The sequence below is a fragment of the Camponotus vicinus genome, unplaced genomic scaffold (genome assembly GCF_025532165.1).
Source record: "Camponotus vicinus isolate PSW18456_S1 unplaced genomic scaffold, iyCamVici1.0 SCAF_2, whole genome shotgun sequence".
Classification (NCBI taxonomy): Eukaryota; Metazoa; Arthropoda; class Insecta; order Hymenoptera; family Formicidae; genus Camponotus; species Camponotus vicinus.
In genome coordinates, this window is record NW_028141956.1 from 23,444,667 (window position 1) to 23,464,483 (window position 19,817).

General features: G+C 31.5%; 3 protein-coding genes across 5 annotated transcripts; 2 read left to right on the forward strand and 1 right to left on the reverse strand.

Annotated features, from left to right (window-relative positions):
* Positions 1-1,940: 1,940 nt before the first annotated feature.
* On the forward strand, positions 1,941-6,768 carry LOC145966382 (acetyl-coenzyme A transporter 1). Its single transcript, XM_083090438.1, has 9 exons — positions 1,941-2,628; positions 3,381-3,670; positions 3,778-3,932; positions 4,018-4,211; positions 4,288-4,472; positions 4,566-4,683; positions 4,773-4,988; positions 5,095-5,267; positions 6,298-6,768. Exons 1-9 carry the CDS (start codon positions 2,422-2,424, stop codon positions 6,317-6,319), a joined length of 1,560 nt encoding a protein of 519 aa, XP_082946564.1. The 5' UTR covers positions 1,941-2,421; the 3' UTR covers positions 6,320-6,768.
* A 9-nt stretch (positions 6,769-6,777) lies between these two features.
* On the reverse strand, positions 6,778-13,426 carry LOC145966381 (cationic amino acid transporter 4). 3 transcript variants are annotated; one of them, XM_083090437.1, is made up of 9 exons: positions 13,276-13,426; positions 12,735-12,884; positions 11,725-11,973; positions 11,087-11,425; positions 9,745-9,991; positions 9,006-9,402; positions 8,616-8,838; positions 8,354-8,527; positions 6,778-8,221 (listed from the first exon to the last, which is right to left on the reverse strand). In XM_083090437.1, the coding sequence occupies exons 2-9, from the start codon at positions 12,874-12,876 to the stop codon at positions 8,037-8,039; spliced, it is 1,956 nt and encodes a 651-aa protein (XP_082946563.1). In that variant the 5' UTR covers positions 12,877-12,884; positions 13,276-13,426; the 3' UTR covers positions 6,778-8,036. The 3 variants fall into 3 exon arrangements, with proteins under 3 accessions (XP_082946563.1, XP_082946560.1, XP_082946561.1); XM_083090434.1 differs by having other exon boundaries at positions 13,272-13,379; XM_083090435.1 differs by having other exon boundaries at positions 8,354-8,515; positions 13,272-13,378.
* Positions 13,427-14,042: 616 nt separating this feature from the next.
* Positions 14,043-19,354, forward strand: LOC145966646 (armadillo repeat-containing protein 1). The gene is made up of 5 exons (XM_083090902.1): positions 14,043-14,856; positions 14,925-15,260; positions 15,387-15,596; positions 15,942-16,108; positions 18,478-19,354. The coding sequence occupies exons 1-5, from the start codon at positions 14,749-14,751 to the stop codon at positions 18,590-18,592; spliced, it is 936 nt and encodes a 311-aa protein (XP_082947028.1). The 5' UTR covers positions 14,043-14,748; the 3' UTR covers positions 18,593-19,354.
* The last annotated feature ends 463 nt before the right edge of the window (positions 19,355-19,817 follow it).

The window sequence follows — 19,817 nt, forward strand, 5'->3', positions numbered from 1 at the left end:
TCTTCTTGTAATGGTAGCTTTTGCTTAATTACTCGTCAATATAAATGTCATTATTTTAAGTGTTTCTTAATCACACATTTTTATAACACACGCATAGTTAATATATAATTTATATAATATATAATTTATATAATTTATATAATTTATATATTTATATAATTTATATAATCTAACAAAAACAAAATAAGGCATTTTATCGCAGTTTTTGCAAATTTAGATACAAAATAAATATCTAATCGTGCTAAATCGCGTTAATAATTCGTTGTGCATGCGTTTATTTCTACGAATCAAAATGAGTTCGAAATAATGCGAAAGACATCGCAATATCCATAACACACGAGAGATTGCTTCAAATATCCCCCACATTGAGCATTTGAAGTGAAATATGCTTGGTAACGCATTCATAACTAGAGGTTTCGTCCAGTCATGAAAAACACTGGACGAAGGAATGCATGCAATATGCAAAGCCAACCCGGTACTAAAACTATAATGTGTGATGAATTTATTATGAACAATGATATATCGTGCTTAAAAGGATAATAATAAAAAAATATATAAATATAATATAAGATATAACATATAAATATAATATAAATATAATATAATATATATATATATATATATATATATATATATATATATATATATATATATATATACAGGGTGTCCTAGACCACCCGTACACCCCTTTTCTTTCAAAAACTAAGCATTTTAGAGAAAAACGTTTTCGACAAAAATTGTATGGTTTTGAGGGGAACATAAGATGGTGTCATTGGTTTGACCTTGGATGGCATCGTTAAGGTGAGGTCAAGGACACCTTTAATTTCTTAAATGGAACCACCTATTTTTTATTGCATATTCTTATAGCTTATGTCGAGAGCTTTCCAAAACACTATAATAAAGTATTTTTTCATCAAGTACTTTTCGAGTTATAAGGCTTGAAATAATTTCTTAATTTTACATAAACCATAAAATATCTAGTAAAATATTCATTTTTCGATTATCTTACCTTAATACTTTTATGTACAAAATAATGAGAGGAATCGATTGGTGTAAAGAAAACATATAATTGTTTCGAAAAAAAAAATGTAATTTGCAATTAACAATTACATTTTTTTTTCGAAACAATTATGTGTTTTCTTTACACCAATCGATTCCTCTCATTATTTTGTACATAAAAGTATTAAGGTTAGATAATCGAAAAATAAATATTTTACTAGATATTTTATGGTTTATGTAAAATTAAGAAATTATTTCAAGCCTTATAACTCGAAAAGTACTTGATGAAAAAATACTTTATTATAGTGTTTTGGAAAGCTCTCGACATAAGCTATAAGAATATGCAATAAAAAATAGGTGGTTCCATTTAAGAAATTAAAGGTGTCCTTGACCTCACCTTAACGATGCCATCCAAGGTCAAACCAATGACACCATCTTATGTTCCCCTCAAAACCATACAATTTTTGTCGAAAACGTTTTTCTCTAAAATGCTTAGTTTTTGAAAGAAAAGGGGTGTACGGGTGGTCCAGGACACCCTGTATATATATATAATATATATAAATATAATATAATATAATAAATATAATATAAATATAAAATATATAATAATAAATAATAAATAATAAAGTATAATAATAAAATACAATAAAATAATAAAATAATAAAAAATAATAAAATATAATAATAAAAGCTATATATATATATATATATATATATATATATATATATATATATATATATATATATATATATATATATATAATATCAAATCTCTCTTTATAAAACTGTTATGTGTGTGATGGAAATAATAATTTGAGAAACTCGAGAATCTCGATTTGAAATTCCCTCCATGGATATTGTCGTGTTATCGAGATGGCGCTCTATTCGTATAATTTTTTCACACCCCCTTCTACGTCAACTTTAGCCGCGCGCACGTGACGTTGCGGGTGAAAAGCACGAGAGGAAAACTGACGTGTCCTAATAATCAACAACGTGGCAACGCGGTAGTACGTCCTTGCGTATTCGCGCTTCGTTCTCTTAACCGGGTGATTTTTTTTTCCCGCGTCGCGTGGCCAGCGTCGCGATGTCAAAGTGTTAGAAAAATAGAGAGGAAGAGATATCGAGTCGCGAATTCCAGCGTTTGATCACCGACAGCTAGAAGCAAAGGTTATGTCCGATGACAGTAGATGATGACACTTGAACTGGCATAAATCACTCGTCTTTATTCTCATCGTCATCGTCATCGTCGGGAATCTAGAGCGGACTTGACAAAACGATATGCGGTGACGAGCGGTGGATTTTTAGCTTGACACACCGAGGGTGATCCTGAACGATCGGCGGGGGTAACCTTGAACGTCAACGCGAGTAAACGTGGCGCGAGTGAATATTGTTGGCTGATCCGGGACAAGGTGAAGAACGAGAATGAAGAGAAAATCGGACAGGGAAAACAGCGTCGTCGAAGACGGCGTCGTTGACACGAATAATATTCAGGAAGCCTCCGATCTGCGAGGTGACGAGAAGAACATCGCGATCCTGTTCTTCTTGTACCTGCTCCAGGGCATCCCCTTGGGATTATGCGGCTCGATTCCCATGCTATTGCAGAATAGAGGGGTTTCTTATCGGCAACAGGTAGGGTGAAAATTCTATTATGGCCAAGTACATAAAAAACAGGATCCGAGCATTGAGAGTCATATAATATAAGTACCGATATAATATAATTATTAAATTGACAATATAATTAAGAATGATGTCTGATTAATCATTGCGAACTCCTTGGAAGGCAAACTGATCAATTCTGCTTTTTATAAATTTTTTTATTTGATACCAGAAAGCATCCCATACAACACAGTTGTTACATTGCAGCAATATTACAATGTTGCTGCAATATTGCTGTAATATTACAACAATGTTCTGTGCTGTATGGGATCCCATACAGCACAGAATATTGCAGCAATATTATTTTTATTGTTGTAACATTGCAGCAATATTATTATTATTGTTGTAACATTGCAGCAACATTGCAATATTACTGCAATATTGCTGCAATGTACTGTATGAGATATGATTAGTTGTCTGACACTAAAAGTAAGAAACAGCTGATCAGTTTAGCTTCCCAGAGACTCAAAGTATAGGTACCAGTGCTCGAGTATTTACATCAGTGATTGTGTTTTATCTATTCTATTGCACATAAAATTTTTATCATTCGATATACAGAGTGTTGCCAAAATATTTGATCAAATTTCCATGACGTAATCCGTGAATCATATCTACCTTTTCACGACCTACCTCGCGACACTCGAAATATATTTGAATTAGCAAGTAAGTCACAGTAAACTCTTAAATAAAAAATAATGTTTATACCGTATTTTTCGTTGTCGTAGGCGGAATTTAGTTTCGTACAATGGCCGTTCTCGTTGAAGCTCTTTTGGGCGCCCATAGTAGATTCCATTTTCTCCCAAAAATTTGGACGAAGGAAAACATGGTTGATTCCTGTCCAGTACATAATGGGTATGTTTATGCTCCTTCTGTCGAATTACGTCGACTACTGGCTAGGCAAGGAACATGAGAAGCCTAATATCGAAATGCTGACCGCGTTATTCTTCTCATTGAACGTACTTGCCGCGACACAGGACATTGTAGTTGATGGATGGGCGCTTACGATGCTTAAAAGGTACTCTTGCAAAGAAAATAATCCAGCTTCGTATATGAACATAAGTAATATTTCTTCCTAAGTCATATTTCGCGAGGTCTGTTTAATTAATTGATCCCCTTATTAAGGTGTAACGTCGGATATGCGTCCACTTGTAATAGCGTCGGCCAAACGGCTGGCTACTTCATCGGTTACGTGTTGTTTATTTCGCTGGAATCCGCCGATTTTTGCAACAGCTACTTAAGATCAGTCCCTTCTGACGTGGGCATGCTAACTCTACCTGGTAAGAAGGTTCTTCTATTTATCGGTGGAATTATTATAAATATACTTATAAGGTCTTTCTCTAATATGTATTCTTATACCTGTAGGATTTCTGTACTTCTGGGGCTGGACGTTTATCGTTACGACGACATTTATCGCGTTATTCAAACACGAAAATAAGGGGAGACTGTCGAAAGGCGAGGAGCTAAACAGAGATATTAAACACGCGTATAAACTATTGTGGGACATAGTTAAATTACCAGCTATAAAGACCACGATTATATTCCTCTTGACTGCAAAGGTTCGATATCTAAAATTATAATTTAATTGCGCTGGATGTGACGTAGAGAGTTAACTTCATTCATTACGTTCTGCAGATCGGATTTTCGGCATGTGACGCTGTGACGAGCTTAAAGCTCATAGAAGCCGGAATCCCCAAAGAAAAGTTCGCTTTTATGGCTGTGCCGATGATACCACTGCAAATAATTTTGCCATTAGTTATCTCGAAATATACTGCTGGGCCCAGACCTATGGATGTTTATGTGAAAGCTATGCCTTACAGGTAATTAATGTGTAATTCATATGATGATGATGATGAATTATCTAATTTCTTTACCGGGCAATTTATAAAGTAGCTTGTATATATATGATACAGACTGGCTTTCGGCTTAATAGCAGCTACTTTGGTATGGATTACGCCGTTCGTGGTAAACAATGGATACGTTCCAGCTTATTATTTCGTTGTATTGATAGGTCTTTACTTCATACATCAGGTAAATATTAATACGAATTGTGTCTTCTTTATAGATGCCAAGAGTACGATCCGGATTTAATTGTTTATTTGTTTGCAATTTTTTTTTAGATTTGCGTAAGTAGTATGTTCGTGGCATCGATGGCTTTCTTCGCGAAGGTCAGTGACCCGGCTGTTGGTGGCACTTACATGACACTGCTCAATACTTTATGCAATCTCGGCGGGAATTGGCCGGCTACGGCCGCGCTTTGGTTCGTCGATCCTTTAACGTTTAGACGATGCAGTACCGATTATGCAAATGATTGCAGCACAATTACGGAGAGAGAGGTTGGTCGCGCAGTACTTTGTCTTCTTTTCTCGTCGTAATTCATAATTAATATATATTATAAGAATATTATATAATCGATAAAATATTTATCTATTACTTTTTCAGCTCTGTGCGAATACCGATAACGGCGTTTGCGTCATGCAGCTCGATGGTTATTACATAGAAAGCATTATCTGCTTAATCATAGGCTTCTCCTGGCTTAGGTGGGGTCGTAGAAAAATTAATATATTGCAAGCGAAACCGATGTCAGTTTGGAAAATCATATTTACTCGTAACAGGTAACATATCGGCTCAGTATTATAGAGTTTAATATTAGGACCTGTAAAATGGTTAGAAAAATCTCTACGAGTTGACGCTATATAAAGCATGTCCACCGGATCGAAAATTCAGCTAGGAAGTACATTAAAAATACTTTGAGAGTTTTACGTTCACAAAAAGTTAATGTAAAATGGATGACGTCCAGTCAAAAACCGTATCGATCTGCAACAACTTTGTGGACACTGTATATTATATGAGACATATAATATACAGTGTCATATAATATATTATATAAGACATGCGCATGCATCATTTCCTGCACGTTTACCAGTGTTCCAGTTTTATGAATGTGCATGAAGTGAATCGATAATAATTCGCCTCGGAAAACAATATATTAGCTATAGAATATATATACATATATGTATTATATATATATATATATATATATATATATATATATATATATATATATACACAAAATGTATATATAGACTTTATGAGGAGAAAAACATAATATTATAATATTAATAATTTAAATAAATATTCCGTGCGTAATAAAATGATCTCTATTGGTTGTCATTCTTGATAGTCATTATTGAATTCACTAATTTAAGCAATATGATTTAACATTACAATGCATTATATATACATATATATCCATATGTATGTATGTATGTATATATATATATATATATATATATATATATATATATATGTATATATAAAATATATATTGTAATTTTTTATATATTAATATGTAATATATAATATTACAATATATTATATAAATACTATATATATAATATTTATAAAATTATTGTATATATTGTATTTACATTGTTATTATTGTATGTATTAGGAAAAATATATATGTATACACAATATTAAATAATATAATTTTATTATATATGTATAATTTTACTATATAATAACGTATATTTTCCTTTTTTTATTTATTTGTTATACATATATATTTACCAATTAACGAGTGAGATATCTTATTCCGAAATGATGCATTATGAGAGAAAAATAATGTTATTTTTTTTACAGAGCATTATTACATATCATTTAGACGAAGTTTGTACAAATTCGCGATTTGTTGCCTTTTTGTAAGAAGATTAGATTAGAATTTTTTCAAACAATAACGTTTTGAATTATAACGCATTAGATTATATTTTACAAATGTCGTAAAAGTTTTGTAAAAGTAACAAACATCTGACATGTGCGGCAATATATGAATTAATAGTTTATATTGAATGCATATAGTTGAAAGTATTTTATGTACGCGCATAAATTGATGAATGCATGTTAATACATGTTAATAAAAATTTTTCATATAAAAAGAGAATCGAAACTGGTATATATATTTTATTCGATAACTCTTTTATATATCTTCCTGACGCAATTGTAGCTGTTTAGACATGAAATAAATGCGATCGTCAAAGTGAAGATGAATTATTAATATGTATGAAAATGAGTTAACCAGGTATAGAGTCGTAGCTTTAGATATCATTGTAGATAGATGCGTGGGTATTCATGACGATCAATGTGTCACATAAGGATTAAACGCACGAGCGATGTGCTATGTCACTGCGATAAATTTAACTCTTGTGATCGCATATTTAATTTATTACATATTTGTAAGGTTTTGTGTATTCACATTATTTTCGTTATTTGATACAGCTACAGAATTAAAAATATGCTTTTGTAAATAAATTAATGAATTTTTAACCGTTGTTTAAAATCACTCCATGTGTTTTAAAAATATGCGTTGTTATTAATAATTATAACTGCAGGATATATATTATATACATTGTGTGTATTATTTTGAAACTTGCATTGCTTTAAATTATATTTATCACTCACTATTACATTAGAAGAAGATATATATTGTTTATTAAATCTTAATATAATTAGGGACAGAATAACACGATCATTCCCATAACAATGAAAGAAAAAGAAAGGAAGACACGGGGAAAGAGAATATTTCGTCGTATATAATCATGGTTATTAATACTTATACTTTCGCGGAATAAAAGAAACGACGACAAAAATTAAAAACATTTGTGCGTAATATAAAATATATATAAAATAATTTCCCTCTAAGTTAAATACATAATAATTCTTCGTTAAATACATACGCAATATTCTGAAACATAATTGATAGATGTTAAAAAAATAAAATCGATTAATTAATTATATGATAATAATCACAAAGAAGAACGCGTGTGCGACGTTACAATACTTCGTTGACTGTATTAAAAAAACACAATCATCAAAAATTCTTAAAATTATACAAATCACTCTCGTAATTAGTCGAAGACTAGATGAGGCTAAGTATACCAAAAATATATAGTTATTTGTACCAGACAAAACTTTCGAGAAGAGTTGTACGAGTCCGTCTATCTTTTGCAAGATCGATATTTACAAAATATATATTTTACGCTTAAACTTTCAATTTCAAGTAAATTTTTGTGTATCGAGTGAAGCCGCCGAAATACAAAGAAAGCATATAAACAGAATAGTAGAAAGTAGATTCTACATAAGACATGAAATAAATTGCGACATTTAAGTAGCTGAATATATTAATTGTGCGTTAATTACATTAAAATTAATTGAAAATTGTTGAAGATTGTTATCTTGTTCTGTATTTCGTTGCATTATCCTGTATTGTGCTTCGTTGTCGGCAGCTTTACTTCGGTATTAAAGTTCATACGATTTTCGCGACTCCACTAGTAAAAGAATTAAATAAGGAAAACACAAAATTGATTAAAAAACATAACTTATCTTTAGTGAACAAGTTCCTTGTCATCCAAAATAGGTGCTTTGTCGCTTTTCGGGCTAACCCGCAACGTCGATCCCCATTTTGTACCTTTTTCTGCCTCTGAGGTGGCCATCAAGATGGAATATGAGTTCGGAGTAGTGGTTGCTTCTTTACTATAATGGATACCGTACAGGAAGTAAATCATCATTCCTGAGGAAGAGTCAGAAAAAGAAGTCGAATTAGAAATTGAAATTAATATATTCAATTTCAGAATATTTTAAATTTATATATCGTCATATTTCCTCTTATATAAATAATACTAACTAATAATAATTAACTTACCGACTGTCATCCATACGAAGAACCGTAACCACGTCATTGAAGACAAATGCATTATCAGACCCATGTTGAAGAGGATGCTTAGCGCTGGTATGAAGGGTACCAGCGGTACCCGAAACTTCCCATTCGGCGGATTTTGTCTATGAGCATCAATGACGAAAAGACCTAAGAGTAAATCTGAGATAAATAAATATAACCGAAGACGATGGAAACAAGTGACATTTTGTATCGTGCCAAGATTGAAAGAAGTTTGAAATAAACTCACTCGCGATGAGTAGCGGAAGATAGATCGCCGCGGAAAGGTAATCGCTCTTCGTGAACGGAACTGTCGTTTCAAACGCTATTATTAGGAAAATACTCAGGAAGGCGCAGGTTATCGTGTAAATAAGTAGACAGGCGGTCATGATGTATCTGGTATCGTAATCCTCTAACCATTCTTCCATCCAGGCGTATCGTGGTTTGAATCTACCAGCTCCTTCGCATAGTAACTATATGAACGATTTATCATAAAGTAAAAATAGACCCAAAACTTAGATGTTTGATGTATTGTTACTAAGGTTTATACTTCTTAGGATTAAAATATTTTCAAGTTTCATTATATCTGATAGTGTGAGTCTCGATCAAAGCATCACATGTACCCTTGATAAAAACCTACTTCGGATTTGACGGATGCCATGCTGCTGTAATTGCTGGAATCCGCTTCCTCTGTGGGTGGCGAGGACAGACTGCTCGGCGTAGTGACGCTGGATTGATCGGACGACTGTTGCTCAGGTAGATACCTCAGCATAATGACGCTGACCGCGACGATGGTGTACGCGAGCAGAGTGCCGATCGACATAAACTCCACCAGATGTTGGAGGTCAAACACTAGAGCGATTAAGGCACTGAATATTCCACTTATGACGAGATTCCACATCGGCACTTGCGTTCGCTCGTTGATGCGGCCAAGAAAGCCGAATAACAGACCGTCGTTTGCCATGGAGTACATTGTCCTCGGGAGAGAGAAGAGGGATCCGAAAAGAGTAGTCGTCATTCCGCAAAGAGCACCCACGCTAGACGTGCAAAATCCAAACATTAGTACATGTGTAAATTTTAATTAGAAAATAATTAAATTATTTTTTACTATAAAATACTGTCTTTTTTTCCCATAAGGATCCATGAAGCGGAATTGTAACTTTGAACTTGAAGAGGGAGAAGAATATTCAAGCGTTAGATATTATATTTTTAACTTTTTGAATATTGCGATCAATTACGCAGTCGATACTATTGGACGTATGGTATAAAAAATGATAAAAAAGAAATTTATTTTTCATAAGTATAAGATTTTCTCGAGAGAGCTGTTAAATCGAAGCGTTACTAAAAAAGTCAATAGGAATAAATTTTTAAATTTTTACCTTATCACATATTTAGCCCACGGAATACCTCTGGACGAAAAGGCTTCCGGAAGAGCCGCGATAGAATTGATCGCCCAATATGGTACGACCAGCGTCAGGGCGCCGCTGACCATCATGTATCCGATGGTAACTATCGCCATAGAGATCATCGTCGCCAGGGGAATACTTCGTCCGGGATCGCGAGCCTCCTCCCCGGAAGTCGCGATCGAATCGAAGCCGACGTACGCATAGAAGCATGTTGCTGCGCCTGAATAAAAAAATACGTCAAAATTCTATAATTCTCAATATAGTCTCTTTAATATAATTCTTCTTCTGCATTTTTATGAATAATTAAACAGATGTTAGATATTCATTTCTCGCACTAATTGCAAAAATTTTATCTATATTTCACGACCGACATTATTTTTTATTTATTAGAACATTACAGAAGAATAACCATCCGCTATTTGGTTCCTTCTACTATGTAATATAATCCGAGAAGAAATATATATATACATATATGCATATAAACATATATAATATATTAAATATATAATTATTATAATCGCCATCGATCACAGCCATCCCTTCTTACAATATAATGACAAACTTTCTATCGCCATAATATAGGGTGTTTCTTAATAAATATGAAAAATTTTAGGAGATAATTCTTTGTCGAAAATTAAGGGAGATTTTTTTATATAAACATGTACTCCTACATCCCTCCCTGTGGAGTTACACTCCTCCAAAAATGAGGATAAAAATTAGGTTTTTAGGTTTTTGTTATAATTTTGTTTTTGTTCCAATTTTTCCAACATTTACTCTAATTTTATTTTTATTTTAAAATTTAATTCTCGTAATTCGAAATCTATGTTATTTAACATCGTGCTGTGCACGATAACGTATTTTTTTTTTTTTCTTGAAAACTACTGATTTTATGAAAAAAATGAGAGATAAAAAAGTTTCTAAATAAATCAAACTTTTTAATGCATATTTTTAGATGATCATATTTCGGCCCATTAAAAAATTCTTATAAAAAATTGAATAGGGGTTGCTAGTTTTATCCCCTTATAATAATACGGGAGGCTGAAAAAAATATTAATAAATAACCTTTTTATTAGTAGAAAATATCCACTTAATTTCATTTCTTTAACTTGTTCCACATTTGAGAAAAAAATAAAAATCTAATTTTTATCCCCACTTTGGAGAAGTGTAACTCCATAGGGATGTAGGAGTATATGTTTATATGAAAAACTCTCCTAATTTTCGACAAAGAATCATCTCCTAAAATTTTTTGCACTTATTAAGAAACACCCTGTATAATAGAAAGGGATTCTAATTAAACGAGTGAAGGATGACTTGCCTGTGATGACGCCGCCAAAACCATATGGCAAAAAACCCCCGTTTTCGCTGCTCCAATTCGTAATATCTGCATAATAAATCCCCAGAACGATGACCAGTCCCATCACTGCGAGGTTGACGATGGTCAGCAGCGAATTCACCGTCGTTGATGCCTTCACCCCTAATCCCAAAAGCGTAGCGTAAGCCAGACATAATCCACTGGCCAGAAAATCCGGAACAGCGCCCAGCGGCTCTCCCATGCTGTATCCATCCATCACCACATCGCGCGTGTAGTTGCTAATCACACCGCCGACTAACGAATCCACGTATCCGCTCCAAGCCCTTGCTACAGATGCTGCGCCTAATGAATGATAGCTTTCTGTTAAGATCCTTAAAATCACACATTTATAATAAAATAAATAGAATAAAATTCTAATTTATTTCTCATAATAAATGTTTTAATTCTAATAATAAAATTAACTTGAAAAATTTTCCTTCTTATTGCTATACAAAAATTACTAGCTTAATTTAATTTTTATTCTAATTAATTATTCTAATTTAATTTAGTTAAATTTAAAATTTAATTTTTAATTTTTCCTTTCCTTTACTTCTTATTAATAAATACCTCAAAATGTCTCTATGCAGGAATAATTTCTTTACCAATCACGTGCTCCAAGATGAGATTCCACCCCACGATGAAAGCCCAGAATTCGCCGATGGAGACGTATGTGTAGACGTATGCGCTGCCTGCCTTTGGCACTCGAGCAGCAAGCTCTGCATAACAGAGTGCGGCCAAACCGGAAGCCAGACCAGCCACAAGGAAGCTGAAGATCACACCAGGTCCAGCCGTGTCATGTGCAACCGTTCCTGTCAGCACATAAATTCCGGCACCGACCATGTGACCCACGCCTGAAAGTATAACAAGGATTAATTAATATTAGTCTTTTGTAATCGGATTATATTACAATTATATTCAAGTCCTAAACATATCCGTGAGATATTTTTTTCTCTCACATATAAATCTCATTATTTTTATTAATATTTAATGCAATCGTTGACTAATGCTCTGATTATCTTACTCCGACACTTGAGGCAATTATTCCGGATTGTTACGTTTATCACTATCGCTGTTGATAGTACGTACATATAATAGCAAATCGCTCGTACATATTGCATATAAGTGCAATTAATTATGTTGAAATCAGAGATATACACATTATAATTAAATTACATATGTGATAATAACATCTCATTTTTTTGTTTTTATTTTCTTTTTGATCACTTTGAAATCTTTCTCTCTCTCTCTCTATCTCTCTTTTTTTTTAGAAAATTGCAGTTATATACAAGTAAATTAAAGATATAAGCGCAATTATATTATATTGATAATTATATTGAAATAGGAAATACATCATGGAAATAATATCTTAATTCTTTATAACATTTTTATTTTTTTTCTTCTTACTTTTTTTGAGAGAATTGCAGTTTTGTATAAATAAATTAAAAATATAAGTGCAATTATATATAATTATAATATATTGAAATAGGAAATACATTGTGTATGAAAATAATATCCTATTTTTTTATTTTCTTTTTGGCTATTTCGAAATCTTTTTTTTTTTACTTTTCTTTAAATTCCATTTATTTATAGAAGAATGGAAAATATTATTCACCAAGCAACGTGATGTCGAAGGTAGAAAGACACCTCTTCATTGGAGTCTCAAGCATGTCACCGTCCAACTTCTTCCGGCGATTCATCTTGTTATACAAGCCGGACATAACGTGACCCAGGATCATCCTTCGTACTGACGGCATAATGGATCCTACGAAATTTCAATTTCCAGTTATCGACGTCTCGGTTGAGACAAATGTCATTCCTCTCACGCGAGAAATAATCATTTATCGAATTTCGATAAATTCGTAATTATTAAATTAATCATTGATTGAATATATTTAAATTGCAAACGATATTTTCAATTAATTGTGGGACGACAAAGAGACGCACTTGGTAAATTTCTTTATTGAATAAAAATAAATAAAAATCAATAAAACACAAAAATCATATGGTGCCCTATGGCATTCCGATACGAAATGTCACGACGACGACAAGTAGTGGCGAGTGTCACCCATGCTTCCCTCGCGAACGATCGATAAGAAACAATCCTGGAATATCTCAAGGACACGCCGGGGAGGTGTTACACAAAACGTACTTACGTAGTCGTTGCAATTACACGGATATCCCGACGACGAAATATACGTCGACTGTATCCCACGACGACTGTATGCGATACCGCGAATAGCCACCGAAGGAGTCATATGCCATGCTATATACTACATAAAAGGAGCAAGATGCAACGCGGATGCGCGATGAGCGACCAATCGGGAATTGGCTTTTAAATGTTAAAAAAGCAATATCTCGTCCTAGCGTTAATTATGATTCCACGAATGTGGCAGATCAGAATAACTTTAATAATTTAATTATATATATAATTTAATAATAATATATAATTTTTTAATAATATATATAATTTAATAAATAAATAATATATAATATATATAATTTAATAATATAATATAAATAATTTAAATAACGCGGTCTCTCAAGCTTTTCATTCTACTGTTCTATCTTCTTATGTGAATAATTTAAAAATTGGAATAATTAAAAAATTCTTTTATCGAATATGACTAGTTTCTCATTTTTCATATTTTTTCAAAGTTTTAATCTCTTAATTAAATTTTTATTATCATTTTGAAACGATAATATCGAAGCGCGCGCTTAATATTATTACGTAAAGTATTTAAAATTTTTTTCTACATTTGGGACTGAATTTTAATTAGATTGTATAATGCACGCGCGGAAAAATCAATTAACCATCCGATATAAAAATATAGCACGCCTTTGATATATATATATATATATATATGCGCGTGAGATACGTGATTGGTCGTTCCCGCTGTTTGACAGGTTGTTCTTGCGATCAGCTGATAACGATCAGCTGGAAACGGGCGCGTCTGTCGCGCGACATCGACTCGTCGAGTCGATTATCATCGAAGAAAATTGTCGAGAGGGACTTCGCGCGTTTTTCGCGCAAGGTGATAAGAAAAATAATACAATCCCGTTATCATCGCACGCGTTATCATCCGCGCGCGCGCGCGCGCGCTTCGATATTGACGTTACATCCTTTCCTCGGCCGCTTTGTTTACTTTGTAAGCATGCTTTCGAGTCTACGTATCATTGGCTTGCCTCATCCCTTCTCCCAGTGTCGATAAAAACGAACGATAACCGCCGACTCGCCCGAGAGCAACGTGTGTCTCGATCGATTTTGATCAGATGCCAAATGTGTGATAGTCGAAGCGCTCTTTTCTCGTGGTACGTTCTCACATCGGACAGACTCGGATCTCGATGATCCCGTAAGTTGGAGCGAGCTCTTCAGATTACATCTGTGCGCGACACGAATCGTTACGAATCGTTGCGAATCGACGTAATAACTTGTTACGTTGGAGAAAGCGGCGAATTCCTCGTCCCGTCATTTTTCTCTCGAAAATGAGCACGGTTCTCGACGAGGATTTGTCCTAGGATCCTGCTATTCTCGCGAATTGCGTAGGAGTCGTGCCGCGTAAATCGCAGTAGAAATCTAGTCGTACAGGAATCTCAAAATTTAATGTCAACGTAACATTTGGGGGACCATGGACGGAGAGGATCTCGTAGACGTGGACCCGCAGGAGCTACAGGAGACTCTTCAGACGTACAAGAAACTTGCCGACGATTTTGCGAACCATGACACAATTTTAAAGGTGAGTCCTTTAGCTCTTTGTTCAATTTCTATACAAAACATATGTTATTATTTACGTATCGGTTACAGGACAAAACGGTCTTATCCTACGTAGCATATGTATTAGAGGTACCTGATACAGAAGTGGTGACCTTAGCCTTAGATATTCTGGAGACATTTGTCAAGAATGTCGAGAATTATATACACATAACGTCTACTTTTGGTGTGCGTGAATCCTTAGAAGCAATTATTAATAAATACAGCCTGAGCGAACCAAAGTTGGCCAATCGAGCGCAGCATATCAAAGATGACATAGAACGCATGAAACCACCTATATACAACTTGCGCAGTCGTTGTAGAAGAGTTATAGAGCCTAAAAAATTGAAGACTCATGTAATAGTTTTACATGTCCAAGGACTATTACCAGTAAGTACTGATTTGAATTACAACTTATATAAAGCTTGATATAAAGTCTGAAAAAGTAAATAATTATATATATCAAAAAATAATTATATATATATATATACAAATTATGCTGATAATAAATTATAGGAAACTCGATCCGAGTTGGAAGGGATATTAATAAGAATCGAAGGTCTCGTTTCACTTGTTGTTGATGTGGAGCATCAGCGTGTGACTATGCGTACCTTGAATTTTGTCACTGCAAAACAGATTGCAGAAGCAATTGACAAAAATACAGACAGTATGGAAGCGAGATTGGTGACAAGAAATAAATATAATCAAGAATTTCTGGTAAAATTGGTAAGAATTAGTGTAATTTCTTGTGATTTGCAGTTTGCTTTCTCTTTATGACGGAAAGATTCTCTTTTCTACTCTCTTTAGTATACTTTTTATTCATTAAACTATAAATAATTCTGATATGATTTAGAAAGAACAAATAAGAACTATCGAGAAAAGTACGTTACTTTATAGAAAAAATAAAAACAAATAGAATAATATAGATATGTAAAAAAAATCCTTAAGAAACGCGTAGAATAATCAAAATATGTCTTAAGAAAACAAACTAAATGTTCAATGTCAAATAAACTTTATCGATGGATTCGACGTTATAAATTCAAAAATATATATAAATATATAAACTTACAGATACAAACGGGCGAAAATAGCGATGGTGATGTAATGCCCGACTATTTACCTGAAGAGGAAGAAGAAGATGATAAGGAAGGTGTTGTGTCGTTATTCACCGGTTTAAAACAAAGCGCTTCATCTCTATATAAATCTACCGCCGAATTTCTAAGCAATTCATTTTATTGGTAAAATTTATAATTGTAATAGAAATTATTGTATAATTTGATTGTTGTGTAATTATAATTTTATTTATTTGAGATATCTCGATCGCTTTATCTGCCCTCTTAAAAGGGAGTCAGAAATAATTTGTAGATTGAGGTAATATATAGGGATTTTGTCTTTCTCCTTAATTTGAATTTTATATATATATATATATATTTATAATTTTATACTTATATATGTACATTTTATATTAAATATATATTTTATATTAAATATATATTTATATTAAGTATATATAAACGTATTAGAAATATAAATTCATATTATTATTATTTATATTATATTTATAATGAATACATATAAATTTATATTAAATAAATAAATTATACATATATATATATATAAATCTAAATCAAGGAGAAAGACAAATTCATTTTTAATAACAATCATCAATTGAATTACAATCGTTTAAGAATCTCATATTCCTATCAATACATTTAGCTTGATAATAATCAAAGAGAATTGATAAGACAGATTAATCGGTTTTTAATCAGTTTATAATAAATAATGTCTTTTTCTCCTCCCGTATTCTTAGTAAAAAACTAACATGTACAAAGAAACTTCTAAGTCTTTACATCTATATTTGTAAAAAAAAAAAGGGAAATATGCTCTATATACACGGTGTCCCAGAATTCACGCACATAGAATGCATAACGTGGTTGTTCGTGCCAAAAGAAGCAACTTTTTCCTTTGACGAAATTACGTCTAAACATTATTTTTTAAATGAGAGCAACTTTAAGCGAACGAATAAGCGCTTAAGTTATACATGAATCAGGGGTGGCACGTGCGTGGCATTTGAGTATATATGCTATTTTGCTATTTTGTAAAAGTTTTATAAGAACTATGCAGGATATATAATTATCGTTAGTTTCAATACATTCATTTAGTAAGAAAACATTTTCTATTTGATATCACCGGAGCAACGACTGAAAGTAAAAAAGTAGATTAAATTACAGTGAATAATTTTGATCTAAAATTATTGTTTCAATGTTCTAAAATTCTTTTGACCTTGAAAAAGGCGATTAAATGTTTTTAAGTATATGCTCGAAATATAGATCTTCGATTTGTTTATACATATTTGTTTTGCTGACAAGATTTTCTTGTGCACGTTGGATCATTTCTGGTGCGATAGTTGCTTACTAAAGCTTCTTCTCAATCTCTAATATGTGTATACAAATAAAATTTGCATTTCGAATATATGTTTGAGAATTTAATCGCCTTTTCAGGGCTAAAAAAATTTTGAATATTGGGACAATTTTGTATCAAAATTATTTATATGTTATCTAATGTATTTGTTTTATTTTCAGTCGGTGCTTCGGTGATATCAAATAGAAAATGTTTTCTTATTAAATAAGTTGTATTGAAAATAGCGATATTTAAATATTATGCATAGTTTTTGTAAAATCTTTAATAAAATAGTAAAATAGCGTACACATTCAACGCCGTATGCGCGTCGCCCCTAATTTATGCATAATCTAAAGCATTTATTTGTTAGTTTAAAGTTGCCTTCATTTAAAAAGTAATGTTCGGATGCAATTTTGTCAGAAAAAGATTGCTTCTTTTTTCATAAACAACCACGTTGTGCATTCCATGTCCACGAATTCTGGGATACCATGTATATTCGTATATATATATACATATATATATATATATATATATATATATATATATATATATATATATATATATAGTTAACTCTTTATTTTTTATATTTAACAATTATTATGGAATAAATATTCCATCTTGTGTTAACTGATTTAATATCAATAAAATCAATTATATATATATATATATATATATATATATATATATATATATATATATATATATATATACATATAAGCCATATTATGTTGCACAATTAGAGCAATGTTTCTCGGTACATTCTAATAAATTAATATAAGCGTGTAAAAACTCCAATATGTATACTAAAAATTTAATTATTTAAGTAAAGAAATCTCTAATAAATGAGGTCATTTTATGGAAGCTTGTAATATAAAATATCAGATTACATGTATGACATGACATTCAATTTAACAGTACAATTCTTGCAATTAGATACAAATAAAACGAAAAAATTCTAATATCTCGCGATTTTACAATAACTGCTATCAATGTTAACTGACTGTGTTTATTTACAAATTGCTTCTATTGTGAAAATTGTGCTATTTACAAAATTAATAAACTAATAACTTCTAACTGCTTGTCGAAATTTATGCATTTACATTAATATATATATGTATTTTATTTATATATATGTTATATATTTCAAATTAATATAAAGAATGAAATATATAGAGATGAAATGTCTTGTAAATCAACTTTATTTTAGGTATAACACAAATTTTGTGTACTGCTTCTATTATTATACAATAATAGAACTCGTCAGTTTTAGCTGCCACTGCACGAAAAGGAACAATTTATGCAACTACTCGCATAATGTATGAGACGTGGATACAATATGTATGATTACTACAAAGTACATCTCTCTAATAATATGTCTTAGAAATTATTTCGTTTAAATGAGCACATCCAAATTGTTATTCTATCTTATTCTTAATTCGCTAAAAATTTCGGTGTTGTATTGTCCTATATATTTACAGATGTATATAATTGTCATTAAGGCAATCTGAGTTTCAAAGCAGGTACGCAATAGATGGATGCAAAACATCGTTTTTTTTGATAATTGAGTAAACGCAACAATTCGTGGGTATGTGCATATAAGAGAGATACAGCTAACGATATAATAATTAGTACCAGTATATACTTGCGGAATGAGTATGAGGTTTCCGCAGTCCAGTGTTATTGAGCTTCACTTTGAAACTCGCGTAACCGACACTACACGTTTGACTGCGTAATACAATTCGCATCGTAAACTATATATAAATGCTTAAAGGCTGAAATCAATAAGTACATAGTCATTATACACTTACTTATTCTTTGACTTTTGTTGGCTGTGAAGTAAAAAAAAAAAATTAAGTTTCTTACGTATATCTTAGGAGATGCATACAATGACACAAAGTAACTCTCCTATTACAAGTGGAGTAGCTTTCGAGAAAGCAAATTTTATATTTTTGTATCTTTTTTTTCTCGTATATTCATTTTTGTCTAACGTTTCTCGTATCCATAATATATTGCAAATATAAAAGATCAGTACAGGTACAACAACATCTTTCAATACATGCTTCAAAGACTAAATTGTGTATGTTAATGTATATATATATATATATATATATATATATATATATATATATATATATATATATATATATATATTATATAATATTATATATATATATATATATATATATATATAATATTATATATATATATATATATATATATATTATATATATATATATATTATATATATATATTTTATATATATATATATATATATATATATATATATATATATATATTATATTATATATATTATAATATTATATATATATTATATATTATATATTATATATATATATATATATATATATATATATATATAATATTATATATATATATATATAATATATATATAATATTAATAATACTCTAACTTTCACTAGACACTTCGACGCGATCGATGCATGCAAATTGCCGTAGGCACTTATGTCATAATAAAATTCGTTCATTTCATTTTATGTTGTACATGTTATTTCATTTTGTGAAATT

Bases quoted from the DNA above. Each gene is read 5' to 3' on its own strand.
- LOC145966382 (XM_083090438.1), top strand. From the start codon at position 2,422: ATGAAGAGAAAATCGGACAGGGAAAACAGCGTCGTCGAAGACGGCGTC. The intron at 4,473-4,565 runs GTAATTAATGTG...TATATGATACAG, and splicing joins GTGAAAGCTATGCCTTACAG to ACTGGCTTTCGGCTTAATAG. The intron at 4,989-5,094 runs GTTGGTCGCGCA...TTACTTTTTCAG, and splicing joins GCACAATTACGGAGAGAGAG to CTCTGTGCGAATACCGATAA.
- LOC145966381 (XM_083090434.1), bottom strand. From the start codon at position 13,377: ATGACTCCTTCGGTGGCTATTCGCGGTATCGCATACAGTCGTCGTGGG. The intron at 9,992-11,086 runs GCAAGTCATCCT...TTTTTTATTCAG, and splicing joins TTTTGGCGGCGTCATCACAG to GCGCAGCAACATGCTTCTAT. The intron at 8,839-9,005 runs GTAGGTTTTTAT...TCGTTCATATAG, and splicing joins TGGCATCCGTCAAATCCGAA to TTACTATGCGAAGGAGCTGG.
- LOC145966646 (XM_083090902.1), top strand. From the start codon at position 14,749: ATGGACGGAGAGGATCTCGTAGACGTGGACCCGCAGGAGCTACAGGAG. The intron at 14,857-14,924 runs GTGAGTCCTTTA...TATCGGTTACAG, and splicing joins ACCATGACACAATTTTAAAG to GACAAAACGGTCTTATCCTA. The intron at 16,109-18,477 runs GTAAAATTTATA...ACTTTATTTTAG, and splicing joins CTAAGCAATTCATTTTATTG to GTATAACACAAATTTTGTGT.